This window comes from Myotis daubentonii, chromosome 1 (genome assembly GCF_963259705.1).
Source record: "Myotis daubentonii chromosome 1, mMyoDau2.1, whole genome shotgun sequence".
Taxonomy (NCBI): domain Eukaryota; kingdom Metazoa; phylum Chordata; class Mammalia; order Chiroptera; family Vespertilionidae; genus Myotis; species Myotis daubentonii.
Window position 1 is genome coordinate 11,599,559 of NC_081840.1, and position 20,547 is coordinate 11,620,105.

Consider the following 20,547-nt stretch of genomic DNA (forward strand, 5'->3'; position numbering starts at 1 on the left):
AACCCGCTACTTCAAAGACCAATTCCCACCTTTCTTAAGTCAAAGTAAAGTTTAAAATGGTGTTGCCAGAGGATCTAGGAGGTACATCTGGTTATTTACCTTCTTCTTTGGTAGCAGATGGAAGGTTCATTTGCATTTTAATGATCAAATGGGGTCTTTTCCCTGGACTAACATGAGGGAGAAGGGCAGGACAGAAGCAGTTATTGGAAATCATGGGGAATCCAGCTCTTCACAGGATGGGCTGTGTCACCATCAGAGACTAGCTAGTTTCTTGATGCACATCCAAGGAAGACACACATCCCTGTTCAAGAGCCAGCTGGTGCTAGGCCTTTCCTGTCCACAAACACCAGCATGGGGACAAACCTGAGCTCTGGCCTCATCACACACCCTTCATCTCCATCACAGAATGGCCATTGTTACCACCATCAGCACCATCAGGCAGGGTTCCCCCCCTTGCTAGGACCAGTTTAAAATAGAGCAGAAACCTCTGGTAGCTGCTGGCTGGCTGGCTCCTACAGGTCTCTCCCAGCCACTCAGATGAGAATCCTAGCAGTGAAGTGTGCCCTCACCCACACAGTGCCGCAAACTCCTGGCAATACTCTCACAGCTCCCTGGATTCACAGTGGACACCCCAGCCAGTCCCTCCCTGGATTGGTAGTGGACACTCCAACCAGCTGCTGCCTCCTTAAGCCCTCATGACCCAGGTTGGCATGTTGGAGTCACTGTTGACCTGGCTGCCCCAGCACCCCAAATGTAGCAAGGAGACTACCAGGCTCATAACCAACAGGTGCCCCAATTTCCCCCTGTTCAGAAGACGTGTCAATTTAGACACTTTGGAAGCCATGTGTACCAGAATACCCATCTGAGAGAGAGAGAGAGAGAGAGAGAGAGAGAGAGAGAGAGAGAGAGAGATGGAGAGAGCTTTTAAGTAGCTAACATTTGGGCCTCCTGCAATTCCTCGGAGATTAATTTCCATGTCATAATTCTGGGGAGACTCAAACTCGTCACATCCCAGCGATATGTGCACAAGCCACATGGTCCTAATGAACAAAGGTTCTTAATAAAATGTCAACACAATCGAGGCAGTTCTGAGGCCTCTGAAATCGCTGAATTTTCTAATAGAATACTGCTGCCTTCATCAGGATCAACCTTCCTTTCCTATTCAATTATCAAATGAAACGTTTTTTTTTTTTTTTTGCAGAGCAATATAACATCAGAATGGCCTTATTTTCATCCTCGGTATTACATTTTTTCAACCCCTTTACTCGTGCCTGACAGAGATTTTTCGAATGCAGAGAAAGTGGGCTGAGTGTCTGTGAGAGCAGCTGAGCTCTGGCCAGGTGGCAAGTTTCAGGAGGCAGAGACTGTGCCGTCCATCCCTGTGTCACCAGGCCTGGGGCAGCGCCAGGCACAAGGCAGGCGCTCAGTAAATATCCACTGATGCCCAGGTAGTGTGGCTCAGTGATTGAGCATCGACCTATGAGCCAGGAGGTCATGGCTCAATTCCCGATCAGGGCACATGCACAGGTTATGGGCTCAATCCCCAGTAGGGGGTGTGCAGGAAGCAACTCATCACTGATGTTTCTGTCTCTCCCTCTCCCTTCCTCTCTAAAATCAATAAAAATATATTTAAAAATATTCACTAAGTAGGTGAATGGACATCTTCTCCAAGAGGCTGAATGTATACTCACATCCATACTTGTGGTAGACTTATGGAGAGCAAGAACAATCTCAGAGCCCATATGCTGTAGGCCAGTGGTTCTCAACCTGTGGGTCCTGACCCCTTTGGGGGTCGAATGACCCTTTCATAGGGGTCGCCTAAGACCATCGGAAAAACACATATATAATTACATATTGTTTTTGTGATTAATCACTATGCTTTAATTATGTTCAATTTGTAACAATGAACTTGGGGGTCACCACAACATGAGGAACTGTATTAAAGGGTCGCGGCATTAGGAAGGTTGAGAACCACTGTTGTAGGCTCTAGTATAGCTGTAGCTCTTTGTTAATTCTTCCCAAAGGAAGGGGGTGGGACAGACAGGCCCCGGCACCTGTCAGCTTTACCGCGAGAGGTGATGTTGAATAATGGAGGTTAGCAGATAAGCGCTCAAAGATGTGCTCTGTCCCCTCTGCCGCCTGGGCAGGGGCCGGCCACTTGACCTTTCTAGACTTCAGTGTGATCCTTTGAGAAGCCTCAGAGGATTTAGGTGTTTCAAAGTCCCTTCCAGTTTCTGAAGGGAGTTCAGTGTAAACTGGGCGACATTTACATGAGTGACAGGTTACTGTCAGTGCCCTTCTCCTCTATCACGCAACCTCTGCCTCTGCTCGCCTCCATCCCACCTGCCCCCGTCACACAACGGTACAAGCAGCCAGGGCCCTCGCTCTGCTCCCTACACAGCACCTCCCAAAGCCTGTCTTCCATGCTCCTGACTTCTCCCTTCCCACTTTATCCCAACCCATCAATATGTTTTTAGCCCTGGGTTCCATCCCCTCTTGGCCCCGCGCTCTCATAGAAATTTGATTAACATGGCTATACCCATGGGTAATGGAGAGCTCATATGTTATCCAGAGGAAATGTATTTGCATTTTAACCAGATGCGTTCTGGAGATGATGTTTTAATCCACATCCCTATCAGTGCATTGATCGTGGTATATGGTCATACTTGTTTATGCACCTGCCTTGGTGGCTGTCACTTTTCTGGGTATGAAACCTCAGTTCCTTTTCATCTTTCTCTGTCTAGTGCCTAGCTCGATTTCTGTGGGCACTCACTCAATAAATGTGTATGGAATAACCACATGGATGAATGAAAGGTTGATGAATAGAGCTGCTGATGGATTTTAGGCAATCTGATAGTCATGGGAAAGAGTGATGTGGGTCACTTGTAGACAGGGACTGATATGCTTTAATCCCACCCCCTGTGGTGGTCGGCTCGACCCGTCTTTAGACTGAGTCTGAATGCAGAGCATTGCCTGCTGAGCAGGCATTCATGCTGCTATAGAAGCTGTGTTCTCACTCCGCCAGAGAAAGGGACCAGCCCGCCTTAGTCTCTCATTAATTCAGGCTTCAGGGGTGGCTTCTGAGCTGAGGCCACAAGGACTCAACTAGCAGGGGGCCCCATTGTAGTCAAAGGAGAAATACCCCAATGTCACAGTGCCTCCCGACACACCAGTAACAAAGTGACAGAGGGTATGGAGGGGATGCTGGCAATTCCTATGAGGGCCATTATGCTGAATGCTTCCGAAAGGCGTTTGAAGTACAATAAAATATGGGTGCACCATGGTTTTTGGGTTATTGCTGGTTGACTGCAGATATGTAAAGTATCACAATATCAAAAGCCATGTAACAAAGCCAGGGAAAAAGTAATTTTAATGAACAGAAACTGAAAACATGGGGGTCCATTCCTTTAAGATACACCTCCCATTTGCAGCCAGTAGTTTGCAACCAAAGATGTCAAGAAAAGCTATTTTCCTGTCCAAATATTTTTCAAAAATTCCTCTGATTTCTTATAAGAAAATGGAATCCCCCAGATGAGCCCTGCACCCAGCACCATGCCTGACACATAGTCGGTCCTCCATAAACATTTCCTGAAACAATCATTTGATTTATGAGTAGTGTAAATAAATTTTTTGAAATATATTTTTATTGATTTCAGAGAGGAAGGAAGAGGGAGAGAGAGATAGAATCATCAATGATGAGAGAGAATCATTGATTGGCTGCTTCCTGAACAACTCTAACTGGGGCTTGAGCCCACAACTTGTACATGTGCCCTGACCAGGAATTGAACCGTGACCTCCTGGTTCATAGGTTGATGCTCAACCACTGAGCCATGCTGGTTGGGCCATGTAAATAATTTCTAATCTAATAATAGACAAACATGGTAATTGACCATACCTCCGATATGCTTCCTATTGGCTAATCGGCAGGATATGCAAATTAACCCAACCAAGATGGTGGCCGGCAGCCACGCAGCTGAAGCGAGCAGGAGGCTTGCTTGCTCCAGTGATGGAGGAAGCCAAGGTTCCCCGCCTGCCAGCGGCCCAGGTCTGAGCTCCACTCTAAGCAACAAAGTTCAATTATAGAAGCTATACAAACCCCAGATACCTGCTTTCAGCAGGCCCTGGCCTCGGAGCTGGACTGGCAACAAAGTTTCAATTATAGAAGGTAAATAAATCCCAGAATTAAAAAAGAGAAAAAAAGGAGAGTCTGGGAGCTTCTGTCGCCGGCTTGGCCAGCCTGAAAACAGCCCTCAGCCCCTCATCCAGACTGGCCAGGCACCCCAGTGGGGACCCCCACCCTAAAGGGGCTGTGGGCAGCCTGAAAATAGCCATCAGCCCCTCATCCAGGATGGCCAGGCACCCCAGTGGGGACCCCCACCCTGAAGGGGGTGCGGGCAGCCTGAAAACAGCCATCAGCCCCTCACCCAGGCTGGCCAGGCACCCAAGCGGGACCCCCACCCTGATCCGGGACACCCTTCAGGGCAAACCAGCTGGCCCCCACCCATGCACCAGGCCTCTATCCTATATAGTAAAAGGGTAATATGCAAACTGACCCTAACAGCAGAAAGACTGGGAATGACTGGTCACTATGACACACACTGACCACCAGGGGTGAGACGCTCAATGCAGTAGGTGCCCTCTGGTCAGTGAGCTCCCACATGGAGGAACTCTGCTCAGCCACAAGCCATGCTGATGGCTGCCAGTACAGCGGTGGTGGTGGGAGCCTCTCCTGCCTCCTCAGCAGCGCTAAGGATGTCTGACTGCAGCTTAGGTCTGCTCCCCGCTGGCAAGTGGACATCCCCCAATGGCTGCCGGGCTGCCAGAGGAATGTCTGATTGCCAGCTTAGGCCCAATTCCCTGGGGAGCAGGCCTAAGCCAGCAGTGGTCATCCCCCGAGGGGTCCCAGACTGCAAGAGGGCACAGGCCGGGCTGAGGGATGCCCCCCCCCCCCCGAGTGCACAAATTTTTGTGCACTGGGCCTCTAGTTTAAAATATAAATCTGATTGTGTCATCTTCCTGCCTCAAACCATTTGGTGCCTTCCCACTATTCTCAGAAAAAAAAAATTCCTTTACAATGCCTACTATACCTGGCCACCTCGCCATCCTCATGTCACCATGACACACCTCAGTCTCCAGCCAGTACCAAACTCCAGATCTCCTGGCCAGAGACCTGAGCTCTCCTTACTGTACCTCATTGCCATTCTTTGTTCTTTTATAACACATCTGAAACTCCAGACATCTAAACCAGATTGTAAGTGTAGGAGTGTTATTTGAAACAAGGAGTGCCACAAGCCACCATCATTATGCACAGCTACATTTAAATCTGAAGTATGTACACTACATGACTTAAGATCAATTTTTCACAGTAGAAATTGAAACACTAAGGAATCATATGCATGTGGCTTAGACTGGGTCATAATAAACCAGTTGTAGGTCCAAGAATTGAAAATGAAGAATCAATGGGAAGTTCAATCACCAGTGTAGAAACCACCCTGAAAGTCAGTAACTGTATGGGGCCAGGGGGCGGGGTAGGGAGGAAAGGTGCAGGGAGTGAGGATAGTTTCTGGATAAAGAAATTGAGGGGAAAACAACAGAACCAGAGGGGGGTACAATGGTTTAGCCACATCCGGACAATTTTTCAGCCTATGGTTACAGATGCCATGAGAGTTGGCCCAGGCTGCCACATTCAACCCACTCTCCCCGTGCCCTGGGGCTCTCCTCTCTTTGCCATTTTGTGCATGGATAGTGACATAGTCAACAAAGCCCATGGTGGCAGTAAAAAAAACTGTCTTCATTCTCCTCTGCCCTAGACACCGAAGCTCCAACACTGTCTGCAGAATATGAAACTGCCTCAGAAATAAGCTAGGCATTCAATGTTTGGCAGCATGGGGACCTCGAAGCTATCAAATGCATCTTACTTCCTGGAAATCATTTTCTCTTTCAGAATGCGAAGCAAAAAAAAAAAAAAAAAGCAACAAGGTAGTAAAAAGATGTTTACTGGGCCCTGGCTGGCATCGCTCAGTTGGTTGGAGCATTGTTTCATATGCCGAAGGGCTGTGGGTTTGATTCCCGGGTGGGGCACATACTTAGGTTGCTGGTTCCATCCCTGGCGGGGGCATGCATGGAAGGCAACTCATTGATGTCCTCTCTCCCACCGATGTTTCACTCTCTCTCCTTCCTCTCTCTCTCTAAAACCAATAAGCATATCCTCAGGTGAGGATTAAATATACATATATTTACTGGAAATAGGACAGGGAGGGCTAACAGTCCTTACCAGTGGCTTCTGCTTGTGTATGTGATGTCATTCCCAGGCACACTGTCCCTGTCATTTTGGCTACACCCTGACTTGTGCTTAGATCACACCACATGGACAGGAGGGCTGCTGCAGACACACAGCAGACACCCACCCCTGACCTTTCTGCTGCTCAGCCTGAAGGATGTCCTGTTCTGCTGGTTTTATCCAAGGAGGCTAGGTTTTCAGTCACAAATATGTAAAGGAAGGGGGTTGTCAAAGAAGGGGACTCTGGGACACCTCAGGTGCATGAGGCGTCACTCTCAACCTCTCGATTCACAGTGAAAAGAAACAGATTACTTTGTGTGGTCATTTTTGGGTGAATGTTTTACAGATCTACACATAGCATGGTGCTCACACAAGACAGACTTAATGGATGCTATCTGTATTTGAATAATCTGCTTAGAATGGGAGGTATGCTGTTATAAGACTGTATATTTACATTTTACATAAATTCTCTTTCTACTCACCATCTTTCAAATATACCACCTCGGGCAATGAGCAATTGGAGGGGTAAATGGAGTTCAATGAACCATGGCTCTGTGGGAAACTGGGAAAGGCAGGATTAAATGAAATCAACTAGGTTTCTTTTCTGTAGGATTGTCAGGGGAGGGGTACAAGTTAGAGGTGAGAGTGACAGCATTAGCCGACACCCAGGTTCAAGTCACAGAGCTACAAGGTGACTTGGGACATGTTGCTTAAGCTCTGGGATAATAATTTTACTTGCTTCTTTGGCCTAGAATGAGAAGTATAGGAGATCATGACTATAGAGCTCTTATCACTGTGCCAGGCACTTTGTATGTATTCAATAATAGGGGAAATGCTTATGGTGATTTTAAAATGTGCTCGAATCATTTCCTCCCTTCCAGCGTGAGCCTACCCCACCTACCTTCCCCAAGCGTGAACTACACTTAGGGACTCTCATCTAATGAAAAGAATGTGGTGGTAAATCCATTTGCAACAACATGGATGGACCTTGAGGGCATTATGCTAAGTGAAATAAGTCAGACAGAGAAAGGCAAATGCCATATGATTTCACTTATATGTGGATTCCAAAACAATCAAAATCATAGAAACAGAGAACAGATTGGTGGTTACCAGAGGCAGGGCGTTGGGGTTGGGTAAAATGGGTGAAGGTGGTGGAAACATCAAAGAGAGGATTAGAAAATCAGACTTCATTTTCAATTCATACTCGTCAGTTTTAGACACTTGCGAGGGAAAATGAATCTCACACTTTGCAGACCACAAATAAATGTTTTTAAGTAAACATGAGGTTTCTGTTTCTCCATTCTGGGTAACAGTCATGAACTTGATGTCAAAAAACAACAAAAAACAGTAGCTTCCACTGAGAGTACCACTCAGATCAGAGCCAAAAAGAGGAAGGTCCCTTTGACCTCCTTAAAGAAAAAGGATGTTCCAAAGATTGTCTGAGCCATGATTGGTTTAGGCTTCTTTCCCAGCGGTGTCAGGGGAGCATCATCATCCTTCTGCAATCGCAGTGGTTGCAGGGTAGACTTTCGATTGGGCAGGCTGACTGTGAACATCTTTCCTCCAGAAGAAATCTGCCATGTGGGTGTCACCAACATGGTGCTGGTGCCATGTTTAGGGAGATTCCGTAACCAAGTCTGAGCCCCTAACCAACTCTAACCCTGTCTGGTCATCCAGTCAGTGTCCTTTAGAACAGAATTTGAGTGCAGCAAAATTCATCCCTTGTACGCACCCTTCTGCTTCAGCCAAGCGAGCTGTGCAAACCTCCTAATTGACTATCAATACAATCGCTTCATTCTGTTCATCATTAAACACATTCTAATTCCCTATGGAAATTAGAAAGTAAAAGGAATCCACTATCCAAGATGAACATGTTTATTGCTGACAGTGGGTCCCTAGTTCTGTGCCTCTATCAGATACACTTTATCCCACATCTCAGTTGTGGTTGAAGTCTCCCAAATTTGGGGTAAGATGTGGATTGTTTTTTAAATGTATCTGATTTAAGATGATACTCATATAGAGACTGCTATGGACTGAATCATATCCCCCAAAAAACTCATGTTGAAAACGTAACCCCAATGTGACTGTAATAGAAATGAGGCCTTTAGGAGGTAATTAAGGTTAAATGAGGTCATGAGGGTGGGGATGTAATTCATAGGGCTTGTGCCCTTTAAGAAGAGGAAAGAGACACCGGAGCTATCTCTTTCCACCCTGTGAGGACACAGTGAGAAAGTGGCCATCTGTAACCCATGAGGAGAGCCCTCACCAGGCATCAACCCTGCTAGCCCTTGATCTTGGACTTCCAGTTTCCAGAACTGTGAGAAAAGAAACTTCTATAGTTTAAGCCTCCCTGTCTATTGTATTTTGTTATGACAGTCTGAGCAGATGAATACAGAGCCAAAACACAGATGTTTTGGAAATGGGAGAAGTAACAAAGTCAACCTAGCTGGTCTTCATTCTACCAAAAAATCGCTGGGATTGGCAAAGGATGACGAAGCTCCCTTAGACACCCCTGGAATAGAAGCCTGGACGAAACCTTGGCTCAGGCAGTCTTTGGAACATCTTTCCTCTCTACTTTCTAGGATAATTGTGGTGATTTTGGCACATTATTAATCCCATTTGGAAAGCTGATCTCTTGAAAGTTGGATATTAAATCAAAACAGATTATTTTCTTTCCAGAAAATCGAAGCTACACAAATGAGTTTGGAAACACATTAATGAAGATGGCAGCTGAGTGGCCTTGCAAGTTGAGCATGGCTCACATTCAAAGAGACCAGAATCTCTTTTTAGCCAGGAGAGAAGTGGGATCCCAGAGACTTGAACTGGATTCTTGGGATGAAGTGCGACCAGTGCAAACCCAACCTGCAAAAAACAGCCATCGACTGAGAATTCGCTGATCAACCGAGAGCCTTTTCTTCTCTAAATCCTTCAGAGCAACCTCTGAATATATTTTTGGATAAGAAAGAACAGGAAAGTGTAGAAGGGAGGAAAGCTTAAGAGAAATTGCCCTGACATAAACACCAAAAGGCCTGGGTTGGACGCAGCTCTACCTGTTTGCAGTCCTGCCCGCCCCCCTCAAACAAGTCATTACTCTTTCTACTGCCAACAGTAAATCTAGATCCAATATTGACAAAAAGAGGGCTGCTTAAAGAACAAGTGAGATAATTTGTAAAAAGTGTTCTGTAAACTGAAAGATGCTACACACATACAATACAGGCTTCTCTGGAATTTTGCATTAAAATATGCACTAAAAATGCAGGGTTTTTTAAAAAACATCTTCAGCTCTGCAGCTTTGATTTAAATACCTCAAAAAAAGTTACACACCAATGGCCAATATGAGCCAAATTATTCACTGGACACCAAAGAGATCTGTGTCAGCTCACTTAGCCATCCCCACCTCATGCCCAGCCTGCATTTCACTCCTGGTGAACCAAAGAACAGAAGGAAAACAGCCTGCTGGAGGTGTGAGAGAGCTAGGAGCCTGCAAGGAAGAGGTGATTTTGCTGTCCTTTCTGATACTCCGTTATTTAGAGATATCCTTCCCTTCTCCTTTGTGTACTTTGCCTTTTGTAGCTTGGGGAAGTCCTGGAATTTCCATCCTGCATGGAGCCTGAGAGATCCTCTCCAATCCATTCTTCCATGCATTCATCCATTCAGCAAAAGGCAACTGAGTTAGTGACTACTGTGTGTCACGCACTTCCCTGGGCACTGGGGTTATGATGGGGAAACTTCCTGCTCTTGGAGCTCACATGCTAGTGAGGGCACATGAGTAAGCAGGATGGCTTCAGATCAGGACAAGTGCCAGGAAAACAACTGAACAGTTGACACAGTGACAGGGCTGGGGAAGGAGAGGAGAGGTCTTCAGAGGGGACAGGGAAGTCCTTTGCTAATGAGCTGGCATTTGAGCTGAGATTCAAAGGGCAGAAAGCAGTCAGTCATGCGAACATGCATTGTAAGCTATGGAAAGTGCAAGTGCAAGGCCCTGAGACAGGAACAAGTGTCCTCTATTTGAGGAACAAAGGAAGCCAAGTGGCCCAAAAGTCAGATGCAGGGGGAACGTTGAAGAGGTGGGTCAAAGAGGCCAATAGGGCCAATGTGCCCCTTGTGCATGGCAGGAGAGTGAAGCCCAAAGTGGCTCAATGAGCAGCCCAAAGTCTAACACCTTACTGCGAAGCTACTTCTAGCAACTCGTTCTTCTGCCCCCAAATCAAGGGTTTTTAAAGCCATATTTATCAGCTTCTCTCAAACTGTGTGAATATTGTTTGCTCTTTTTATTGTGTGTTTTTTAAAGCCCTTAACATACATAAAGCCAGCAGACCAATCCCAATTTTCAGCAGAAAAATTATCAAGCGATCCCAGCAATTTAAAATACACCTAAGTTCTGTCACGGAAGCTGGAACTCAGTGTCAATCTACTTCTGTTTGGTCCTACACAAACAGGAGCCATTTGTTAAAGGTTTAGCTTTGCAAATAGGAGGGAGGCCGGAGCTCACCAGAGAATAATCATTTCACCTTTAGGTCTTAATTTGACACCTAAACCTCTTGACTGTGCTTTGCGTAATTCACCCAAGTGCAATCAAAACCAATCTGTTCTCAATCCGCCTTCATATTGAACGATTAAATTGTCAGGTAACGGTGCTGTAAGCAAAACATCGTAATTACAACTTTCCTCCACAATCTGTGAGCGCCTCCACCTGAAGGTTCAAATCTGTGAATACCCAAATCCTACAGTCTGTTTAACGTGAATTGTCCCTTCACTTCTCTGGTATAATTCTAGGTTCCCCTTTATCTTTGTCCTGCTAAACACACTTGGCCTGTGTAGACGCAAGCCTCCAAAGGACAGACCCAAAGTCTGTCCAGTGACCAGTGACTGGTTCACCAGAGGAAGATGCAGAGATGCTATCTGGCTGGACGGGTTAGTGGGAAAGGCTCATTCACTGCCTGCCTCCCTCCTCCTCCTCCAGTATCTCCTCCTCCCCCTCTTCCTCCCCTCTTTTTCTTTTTCTCCTTGAAACAAGCTTCTCCAGTCTCTGAACTCTGGTAGCCTCACAAGGCAAGGGCCAGAGGTCCCAACAACTTAAGAGATAGACTTAAAGAGTGCTTAAGGACCTATAATATAATCCATCCCCACCACCTATTATCTCTATAACTTTGGGCAAGTTACTCAACCTCTCTGTTTCCTCAACTGTAAAATAAGGACAGTATCTTCCGCCTGAGATTAAATAAAGAAGATGAAATAAATTAATCTTCTATTGTATAATTAATTTTAGTAATTTATTTATTTAATGCATGTAAAACGATACGACGTCTGGCACATAGTTCTATACAGGTGTGAGATATGTCACCGTCACTTCCACTCTTCTTCTGCCTCCACCCTTTTGGCTAGGGAAAACTACTGTCACCCCAGCTTCAGGAACAGTTGTGCATGACAGCCAAGCACCTTACTGGTAGCAGCTCAGGGGTGTCCTAATGGCAATCCAGGGTCAAATGGGGACATAATCATAATGCTTATCTGAAAATGATTATCCTATATAATAAAAGGCTAATATGCAAATTGTCCCCTCGACTGGGAGTTCGACCCAGAGTCTGACCAGGGGAGTTTAATCAGGGGGTAGGGCCAGCCGACCAACTGTCCACGGCCCCTCCCCCCAGCCACCCGATCGGCCAGATTGGGGTGGGCTGGCTGGATCCCACCCATGCACGAATTCGTGCACCAGGCCTCTAGTATGAAATAATGTACAGAACACATCTGGCATGCAATGATTGCTCATCAAATGCTGTTATTTTTATTAGGGTCTTCTCACTTTTCGCATCAATGGTTGTGATTGTAGATGCTACTTGCTTATTTCGTCACTGTGTCAGGCTCTAACATGTGGGATTCATCTGTGTTTATCACTGTGACATAAATATCTAGAGAATGATAGTCATATAGAAATGTAGTTTAAAAGCCCAGGCAAGCTTCACGGAGGCAGCCCCACAGTCCTCCCTATCAAAGCTCCTTGAAGATCCCTACCTGACTCTTTAGACAGCTGCCCACTTGACACACCTCTTGATGGACACAGGGACATCTCTTACTCAGCAGGTCCTGGATTGAACTCACGAGCTTTCCCTCAAGACTGGTCCTGCCCTGCTGTCTCAGTCATTCCAATTCCTCCACTTCCACAAATTCTTCACTCAAAGCCTGTAGATTTCGTGTCCTCGGTAGCCCCCTACTCCATCCACTTCTCCTTCCCTCACCCTTGACACCATGGTATCTGGTCCCTCACATCCACAAGAGCTACACAGCACTTATTTTGAAACTTGAAACCCTTCAGTGACTTAAGATTATGATTATGGTTCTCCTGCATGCCACAATCACACCCTACCTGCAAGAACAGGTGGCTTCGGGGTCTGATCCTGCAGATCCCCCAGCCATACCTCAAAACACACACTCCCTTGCTTTCTGCTCAAGCCATAGAAACTTCCTTTCAGTTCCTCAAATACACACCTGCCTCGGGGCCATTGCACTTGCTGTTTCCTTTTCTGCAACAGTCCGCCTCATTAGTCATTTAATCCCTACATATCCTCCAGGTCTCAATACAAGTGTCTGAATGCATTCCCTGACCACCCACCTCCCCTGATTCTTGTCAATCTCTTCTATCAGATACTTTCTTAAAACACTGCTGCTCTCCTTCATGGAACATACATCTATACTAATAAAAGGGTAATACGCTAATTAGACCAGGAGACCTTCTGGATGTCCTTCCGGACAAAGCCATGGTGGTGGGGGCAAGGCAGAAGCAGTTAGGGGCGATCAGGCCAGGAGGGGAGGGCAGTTGGGTGCTGGGAGCCGGTCCATCCTTGCTGTTTCAAGGGACCTGGCATATATGGCATACGGTTCTTAATATGTTTGCTCACCTTCTTGGCGCTGTGTTTTAACCAAAGTCACCTCTCCGAGAAAGGTTGAATCCCCAGGTAGGGATTTCCCCCTGAAGTTAGGGAGGGAATAAAACCCCTCAACTAAGTGCCAGGCGGGTAATTAATCCCTTTAACTATGAACAATCATGCTTAAACTACATAATCTTTTCTCCTTGGAATGGAGATAAGAAACGCCCTAACCTTTGTAATAGAGATTGATAGGATTGAATCAACTGGTATAAATACAGTTGTAACAAGACAGAAAGACTCAGAACTTAGAACAGAATCAAGAAGACAGAACTCAGAACACAGAATCAAGAACACAGGGCTTGGAAGACAGGACCAAGAGAGACAGAGCCTAGGCACAGAACCTACACAGAGCATTCTCTAGAGACAGAAGAACTTCGCTGGCGAGAGCATGCCGGAGGATCCTGGACAGGGACTGGCCTCGGAGCCTGGAGGTGGAGCCTGGCAAGAGAGCATGGCAGGGATCCTGGACTGAACCTGACTGCGGAGATTGGCAAGAGAACCGGACCAGGACCTGGCCACAGAACCTGGCTGGAGATCCGAAGCAGAACCTCTCTGGAGATCGAGACCATTCCTTCTTCACCGACTCCGTCCACACCTTTGGGGACCCCTGGACCTGCTGGGGTTGGACCCCGGCAGTTGGGGGTGATCAGGTCAGCAGGGTCGGGGGGAAGTTGGGGGCGAACAGGCTGTTGGGGGGGCAATTGGCGGGCTATCAGGTTGGCAGGGGAGGCAGTTGGGGGTGAGAAGGCTGGTGGGGGGACAGTTAGGGGCAAGTAGGCCAGCAGGCAGAGTGGTTAGGGGTGATCAGGCAGGCAGGCAGGTGAGCGGTTAGGAGCCAGCGGTCCCAGATTGCGAGAGGGATGTCCGACTGCTGGTTTAGGCCTGATCCCACACCAGCAGTCGGACATCCCCTGAGGGGTTCCAGATTGGAGAGGGTGTAGGCTGGGCTGAGCGACACCCTCTTCCCACCCCCCCACCCCCGCCTGCACGAATTTTGTGCACCGGACCACTAGTAAGCTTATAATTATGCATTACTCAGTGCAATGATTGGTTTAGGTCTGTCTCCCTCACTATAAACTCTAAGAAGGCAGAGCTGTTGTCTGTGTTATTCTATCTGTATTTCCAGTACCTGGGACAGCAATTGTTATGTAGCAGGTATTCAATGAATATGTTTTGCAGGGAATTAGAAAAAAACAAACAAAAACAAAACAAAAACCAAGGCACACTTCCATATTCCCAAAGATCTAGAGACAAAAGGGAAGATGTAGGTCATATTTAAGGTGTAACAGCCTTAGGGTTAAAAATTGGCACTATCTCTCCACTCTTCAGTAGCCAGTCAATCCATGAGACATTTACTTAAGGAGTGAGTGGGTTTCCTCCTTTCCAGTCTGGAGAAAAGAAAAGAAAAAGTACTCTCAGAGAACACTAAACACACTCTCTCACACACACACACGCACACACATCTAAAAAAGAAATTTCAACCCCAATATATACAGAGGTGTGTCCAAGCCAGAATCAGCCTTTAGATAAGAGAAATGTTAAATACAGCATTCTTGTCAAAACTGGACACTAGCTTTCAACTTGTCCCAGTCCCATATGCTCTCAAGAGGAGCCTTAGCATCTGTATGCTAATTACAGACACGGTGGCCAGCGCTAGGCACAGCAAATCTGACTTAGTCTCTTGCCTGGAGGAAACGTTGTCCAACATTCTTAGCTTGTAAATGACACTACTGCTTGGACTGCCCCCTCCCCAGCCCTTTCCAGCCCCACCCTGTTCACAAACCACTGCCCCCTCCTCCTCCTACTCAGGTCAGAGCCAAACTAGCTGCCTGGTTTGGTAATAAGATTGAGGGAAGACTCAGAAGGCCCCCTGGGCTCCATTATTACGCACGCCCTACAAGAAGGGCCACCTCCAGGGACTGTTGCTGTAGATCTGAGCTCCTCTTGCTGCCAGGAAACCTTTCCCATTGAGGACACCCTGAGCAGGCAGCGCAGCAGCCCCAGGTCCAGGGGGAGGCACCGCACCCATCTGCCAGAGAGACAAAGATCACCAGAAACAAAGGGCACACACAGACCCGCACACACACAAAGTCAAAAGCAAATACCGACACTTGGTGCAATTTCAAGCCAAACAGCCAGCTTGATGTATCTTTAAATAGATTTTGCAACAATCCAGGAGGGACAATGACTATATGATAATGACAGGCACTATCTGGGTTTGGAACCCACGCTGCCTCCACCCTCCTCCCACCCTTACTGCTGTTCCCAGGCGCATTTTTCTGCCTCAGGACACACACTGCCGGGAGCAAGAGTGCTTCCACTCGCGGAGGCGCGCACACGCCGGAGGTGGAGGCAGGGCAGGCAGGGCGAGGGCGGCCAAAAGTAGGAGATACCAACCTTTAGGATCCCAGTTAACCTGTTTTCTTGGAGTCTCGATTGGAAATTTCATTGCTCCGTTGCCCAGATGGGGAGGAAAGGGAAAGAATCAAAATGATAAAGTCCTCAAGCTTTCAACACCTCGGCACAGCAGTCCAACAAAAACAATTTCCAAGGATGGGGGAGCCCTGGACTGGCTCGCGGAGGAACCCCAGAGAAAGACAAATGGAAAATAGTGGCTTAGGAGAGAACTGGAGGCGGCTGGGATGTTTGCACCGGTTGAGCGGTGCCTGGGAGCAACCCCCTGGGTACAAGGAAAAGTGAGGTCCTCGAGGGGAGGATGGAGGAGGCTCGGGAAGATGGAAAACGCCGAGCGTGCGGGCAGGTCTGGGCCGAGCCGCTGGAGGGCTGCGGAGGGAGAAGCCCACTGCAGTGTCACTCCAGCCCCCAAGGCGTGTGCACACACTCCCGCACACACACTCGCCCGGCGCGCGCTCCGGCGGCGGGCACGTCAGCCTGGTTCGGTGGTGCAGAGCGCACGCCCCACCCCACCAGTGGCTCCTCGCCTGCAGGCGACGCCCCCCACTCTCCACCCCCGAAAAGCCATTGGACAGAGGGGTGGCGCGGCGCGCAGGGAGCTCGCAGCGAGGGCGGGCGACCCTCCCTGCTTGCGCTTTGCTCTGCAGAAGCCGCGCCAAGACGGGAGATCGAGGCGGGTGGAGATGCCTGGCCAGGGCTCTGCCCCTGGCGCCTGGCCTGAGACAGCGGCAGCTGCGGACTTGCCCCGCCGAGTGCGTGCGGTGCGGGCTGCGGGAAGCTGCGGGTTCGGAAGCTGCGGTGGGGCGGGCGCAGGCGGCGGGCGCACAGCTACTTACTGGTTCCGCGGGCGGGCGGGCGGGCGGGGAGGCAGGCGCGGCTCTTGGTGGAGTTGCCGCCGGAGACACGCTTGGCTGCCTGGAAGGCGCTGCAGGAGGTGGAAGAAGAGCCGAGGTGGCCCTGCCGCAGACCTGTGCTTCAGGGATCACTTCTTGTCACCGCTCCCACCCTGGGCGCACCCCGCTTCTTTTCTCACATCATTTTTCGCTCCGGTGTCCTCCCGCGCCAGGTGCTCTCGCCTGCGCCCCGAATGAATCTACATCCCCGGCGCGCTCGGAGGACGCAGGTGCCAGCCATGAGCCTTTTGTTCTGGGACCGTTCAGATCAGCTCTGCTCTCCCGCCCAGGAAGCTCGCTCCCCAGGCACAGCCCCGGTTCTTCTCCTGCTACCTGCGGGCGGGCGGCTGAGGCCGCTGGTTGGAGGCCGGGGAAGAGGGTGGAGAGAGACGCAGTGGCCCTAGAGGAAAGCGGAGTTGCCAAGACCTGGCAACTCCTGGAAGCGGTGGCCCCAGGAGTCCCAGGGCCCAGTGGGTACAGGTGCGCGGGGCTCCAGACACGTTCATCCCCCCCCCCCCCCCCCCCGTCCCGCTTCCGCCTGAAACTACACAAGAGCTTGTGGTGGGACCTCAGTCTCCAAGAGAACCTAGTGGGCTGAGATGGTCTTGTATGGGCCACTGGATGTACCCATCTGAACAACGTTTAGAAATGACTCTGGGTGCCCAGCATGGGAGCCGTGCACTAGTCCATGCTGGAGAAATACTTGCTAAAGGAAGGCATGAATTGCATACAGCGTGTTGGAGAGGAAGTAGTTTAAGTTACTGTCCGTTCACTGTCCATGCCACGCATATGTTGAACCCCTCCGATGTGCCATCACTGCACTAGGTGCTGGTGATATGGCAAAGCACAAAATAGGCATGGGCCTTACGGTCCATGCCATGAGGTGGGGTTCCAGTGGTGGGCAAACTTTTTGACTGGAGGGCCACAATGGGTTCTTAAACTGGACCGGAGGGCCGGAACAAAAGCAGGGATGGAGTGTTTGTGTGAACTAATATAAATTCAAGGTAAACATCATTACATAAAAGGGTACGTTTTTGTTTTTTTTTTTGTTTTGTTTTTTTTTAGTTTTATTCATTTCAAATGGGCCGTAGTTTGCCCATGGCTGGCGTTAGACGTCATTGCCTTCACTTTAAGTAGGGGAAAGTGACTTCCTGCCTGCCAGCTGGGGCCCTAAACCCTCCACGGAGTTTTGCTCTCTGAACTGCTTGAGGCTTCTGAGGGGCCTGTGTCAGTGGCATCCTTTTCTTCATCGATTCTCCACAGTCACATCCAGGCTCTGAGTTCCAGGGCAAGATGCACAGAGGGCTACTGTCATCCGTGGCAGAGGTTGGTGAGTGCTTGGTCACTGACCCTTCAGGCTGCCATGGCTGGAGCCAGAGTTCTCTGCAAACCTTGTTCAGAAAAAACTGGTACCAATCTGACAGAGCCACCCCAGGGAGCGCACAGGTCCCGGGCAGGTTCCCCAGGCCCGTCAGAGCCAGCTTCTCTGAGACTCTGTTTCTGCACTTTGCTTCCTTCCACTAGAAGGCTTGAGAGGATGGATGAGATGGAAATGAGACGAGCAAGGAATTTCTGCTTCTCCTGCCATGCCCCAGTGACATCAGTATGCATGTGGATCCTGCTCCCAAGCCCAAAGGGAACAGCTGGTGAGCTCCCGAGAAAGCCTGCAGAGCCTCTCTCTGCCTTCTCCTCAAGTGCTCACGGCCAGGAGGGCTCTAGGCCAGTCACCGCCATGCCATGTTCCCACCTGCATCCGAGTCAGAGAGGTGTCCACAGGGAAAGATACCCTCTCGCCTGAATCTTCTGAGGACGGGATGTCAGACTAACATTTATCAAATGCATCCCTCTCCTTCTCACACTTCTCTCCATCCAGCTTCCCTACATCTTTCCTCTGAGGAAGCCCTAAGGAGTCCCATTTTACAGGTGAGAAGATCAAAGCTCAGAAAGATAAAACAAAACAAAAAAACCACAACCCCCCCTCCCCCAAAAAACACACACCCCAAAACACTCCCAAGGTCACAACACGGAGATTCAAACCTAAGTGAGCTCATCTGGTCCCAGCCCCTCCATTGCAAAATGAGTTGGACTAACCTCCTGCCCTGGGGTCTACATCAGGGAATTAGTTCACTGTCCAAGGCAAATTCCCGAGGCACAATATACAGCCTTAGGGTGCATGATTCAGCCAATCAAAGAACAAATAGGGAGCATCCCCTGTGTACAAGATGGTTTGCAGTTTTTCTTAAAAGTTATATTGGGGCCTGGAGAACCTTCCCCAGAAAAGCATCAGCAGGACAACGGAAGGCCTGCTTAGAGGCTGGGAGGGTTGGGACGGACCCACCGGGGTGAGGGAGCAGGAGCAGGACCAGGGCTGCGGAGTCCTCTTGCTGTTAGAGATGGGCACTAGTCTTTGGCCCTTATGATCATCTCTCTGCTAAATCACTCAGTGCCTCCCCACCACCCTCACCACAACTACCACCACCACCACCAAGAACAACCTCTGGAGTTTTTTCTCATCTCTGCTTTCATTCTGCTTTCTCAGAGGGTGTGTGTGGGGGGGGGGGGGGGGGGGAGGGGAGGGCGGGAGCTGGGGCAAGTTCAGCAAAAATTAACCAATTAATTAATTAACCCCAGCACCCCCTCCCCTAACTGGCCTAAATCAAGTCCAACTCCTAATCTGCTTAGTATTTGGAATAGACAGCTGAGGACTGGGGGTGGGGTGTAAGGGATAAGCCCGCCCCCCACTCCCCCGCCTCAGCCCCAAGTAAAACAACTTAGCACATTAACCCTTTGCTCTACTGCCATGCCCTTCCATCAGCTTCCATTCTCTGCCTTCGTTACTGCAAACTGGATTCCACTTACCCCAGCCAGGCGGGAAGAAGGCGTCTGTGCAGAGGGAAAGCATCCAGAAGAGATGCCGCGCCAAGCGGTTCCCTCTCGCTCTGTGCTGCCCCAACTTCCATGGCTATTGCTGATGGCTGCGGGCGAAGTCCGGGGGGGAAGCGACCGCCTGGGGCTCCTGCGGCAGGACCACAAAGCATCGTGGTGCCAAGTGGCTCAGCTTCCCGCCTGCGGGCAGCCTCCCCTGCGCTTTCGGGGGGGGGGGGGGGGGGGGGACGCAGGCCCTGGCCGGGAGGCGTGGCTGCAGGTCCCCCGGTCTCCGCAGCTCAGAACCTGCAGTCCTGGCGGCACCACTTCAATGAGCGCCAGGTGGCCCAGTCATCTCCCCGCGGAAGTTTTCCGCGAGTTGGCTCCTATACTTCCTCCCCACTGCGCAACCCGGACTGTGGGGGAGCAGAGGGGAGCTGACTGCTTCCTGTGGGGTCTCGGAGTGGCTGCCCAGGCCCCGCTCCATCTGAGGACTGCTGAAGGCGGATCGCGGGGTGCGGCAGGAAAGAGTCCTTGCTGAACAGGGATTCAGGGGCGCAGCAGGAGAAGAGTCCGGACAGGGAGAGGTGAAGCAGCTTGGGGAGCCTTGCTTAGTGCTGGTTCCACAAACGGAAGGAGAAGGGGAACAGATCTGATTAGAACCAACTTTAATTCACGAATATCAGGATGCGTTCATTCATCGGCCTCGGGTTGTTTCCCCTGGAGGTCCAGAAGAAACCCCAATCTTCCAAGACCTCCCCCATTCCCAAGTCACCTCCCAGCCCTCTTCCCCAAAAGAACCACGTCATTTTGTGAAGAGACCCCCATACACACCCCGTGTAGAGTCACTGGTATAAAACCGATGGGACCATTCTGTACGAAAGTGAACTCGCTCGAACTTCTTCTACCAGAAATGTTTTATTTCCCTAGTGAAGTTGCCACTGTGTTCTCAGCATTTAAGCTGAGAACATTCGTCTCCGTGTCCCAACCAGCATCTGCAGAAGCACATCCTTAATATATGTTGCTCTAATCTTGGGCTCCACTGCTCTGGGAAAGGCTAGAGGCATACGGGCAGCTACAGGGCAGAGGGTGTCAGATGTTCGACTGCTCCACAAGAACCCCCTGTGTGTAAATCCTGCAGCGTTACTGCCTGACTCAGACCTCTGAT

General features: G+C 49.5%; 1 protein-coding gene across 2 annotated transcripts in view; it reads right to left on the bottom strand.

Moving 5' to 3' along the window:
- Window positions 1-20,259, bottom strand: part of KCNK10 (potassium two pore domain channel subfamily K member 10) — a 111,558-nt gene extending 91,299 nt beyond the window's left edge. The window contains exon 1 of one of the 2 annotated variants that reach the window (XM_059688776.1): window positions 19,374-20,259. In XM_059688776.1, the coding sequence (XP_059544759.1) occupies window positions 19,374-19,416 (43 nt within the window). In that variant the 5' untranslated portion in view covers window positions 19,417-20,259. Of the gene's footprint in view, window positions 1-15,603; window positions 16,101-19,373 lie in introns of those variants that run through there. The other variant, XM_059688766.1, reaches the window with a different exon arrangement.
- Between the last annotated feature and the right edge of the window lie 288 nt (window positions 20,260-20,547).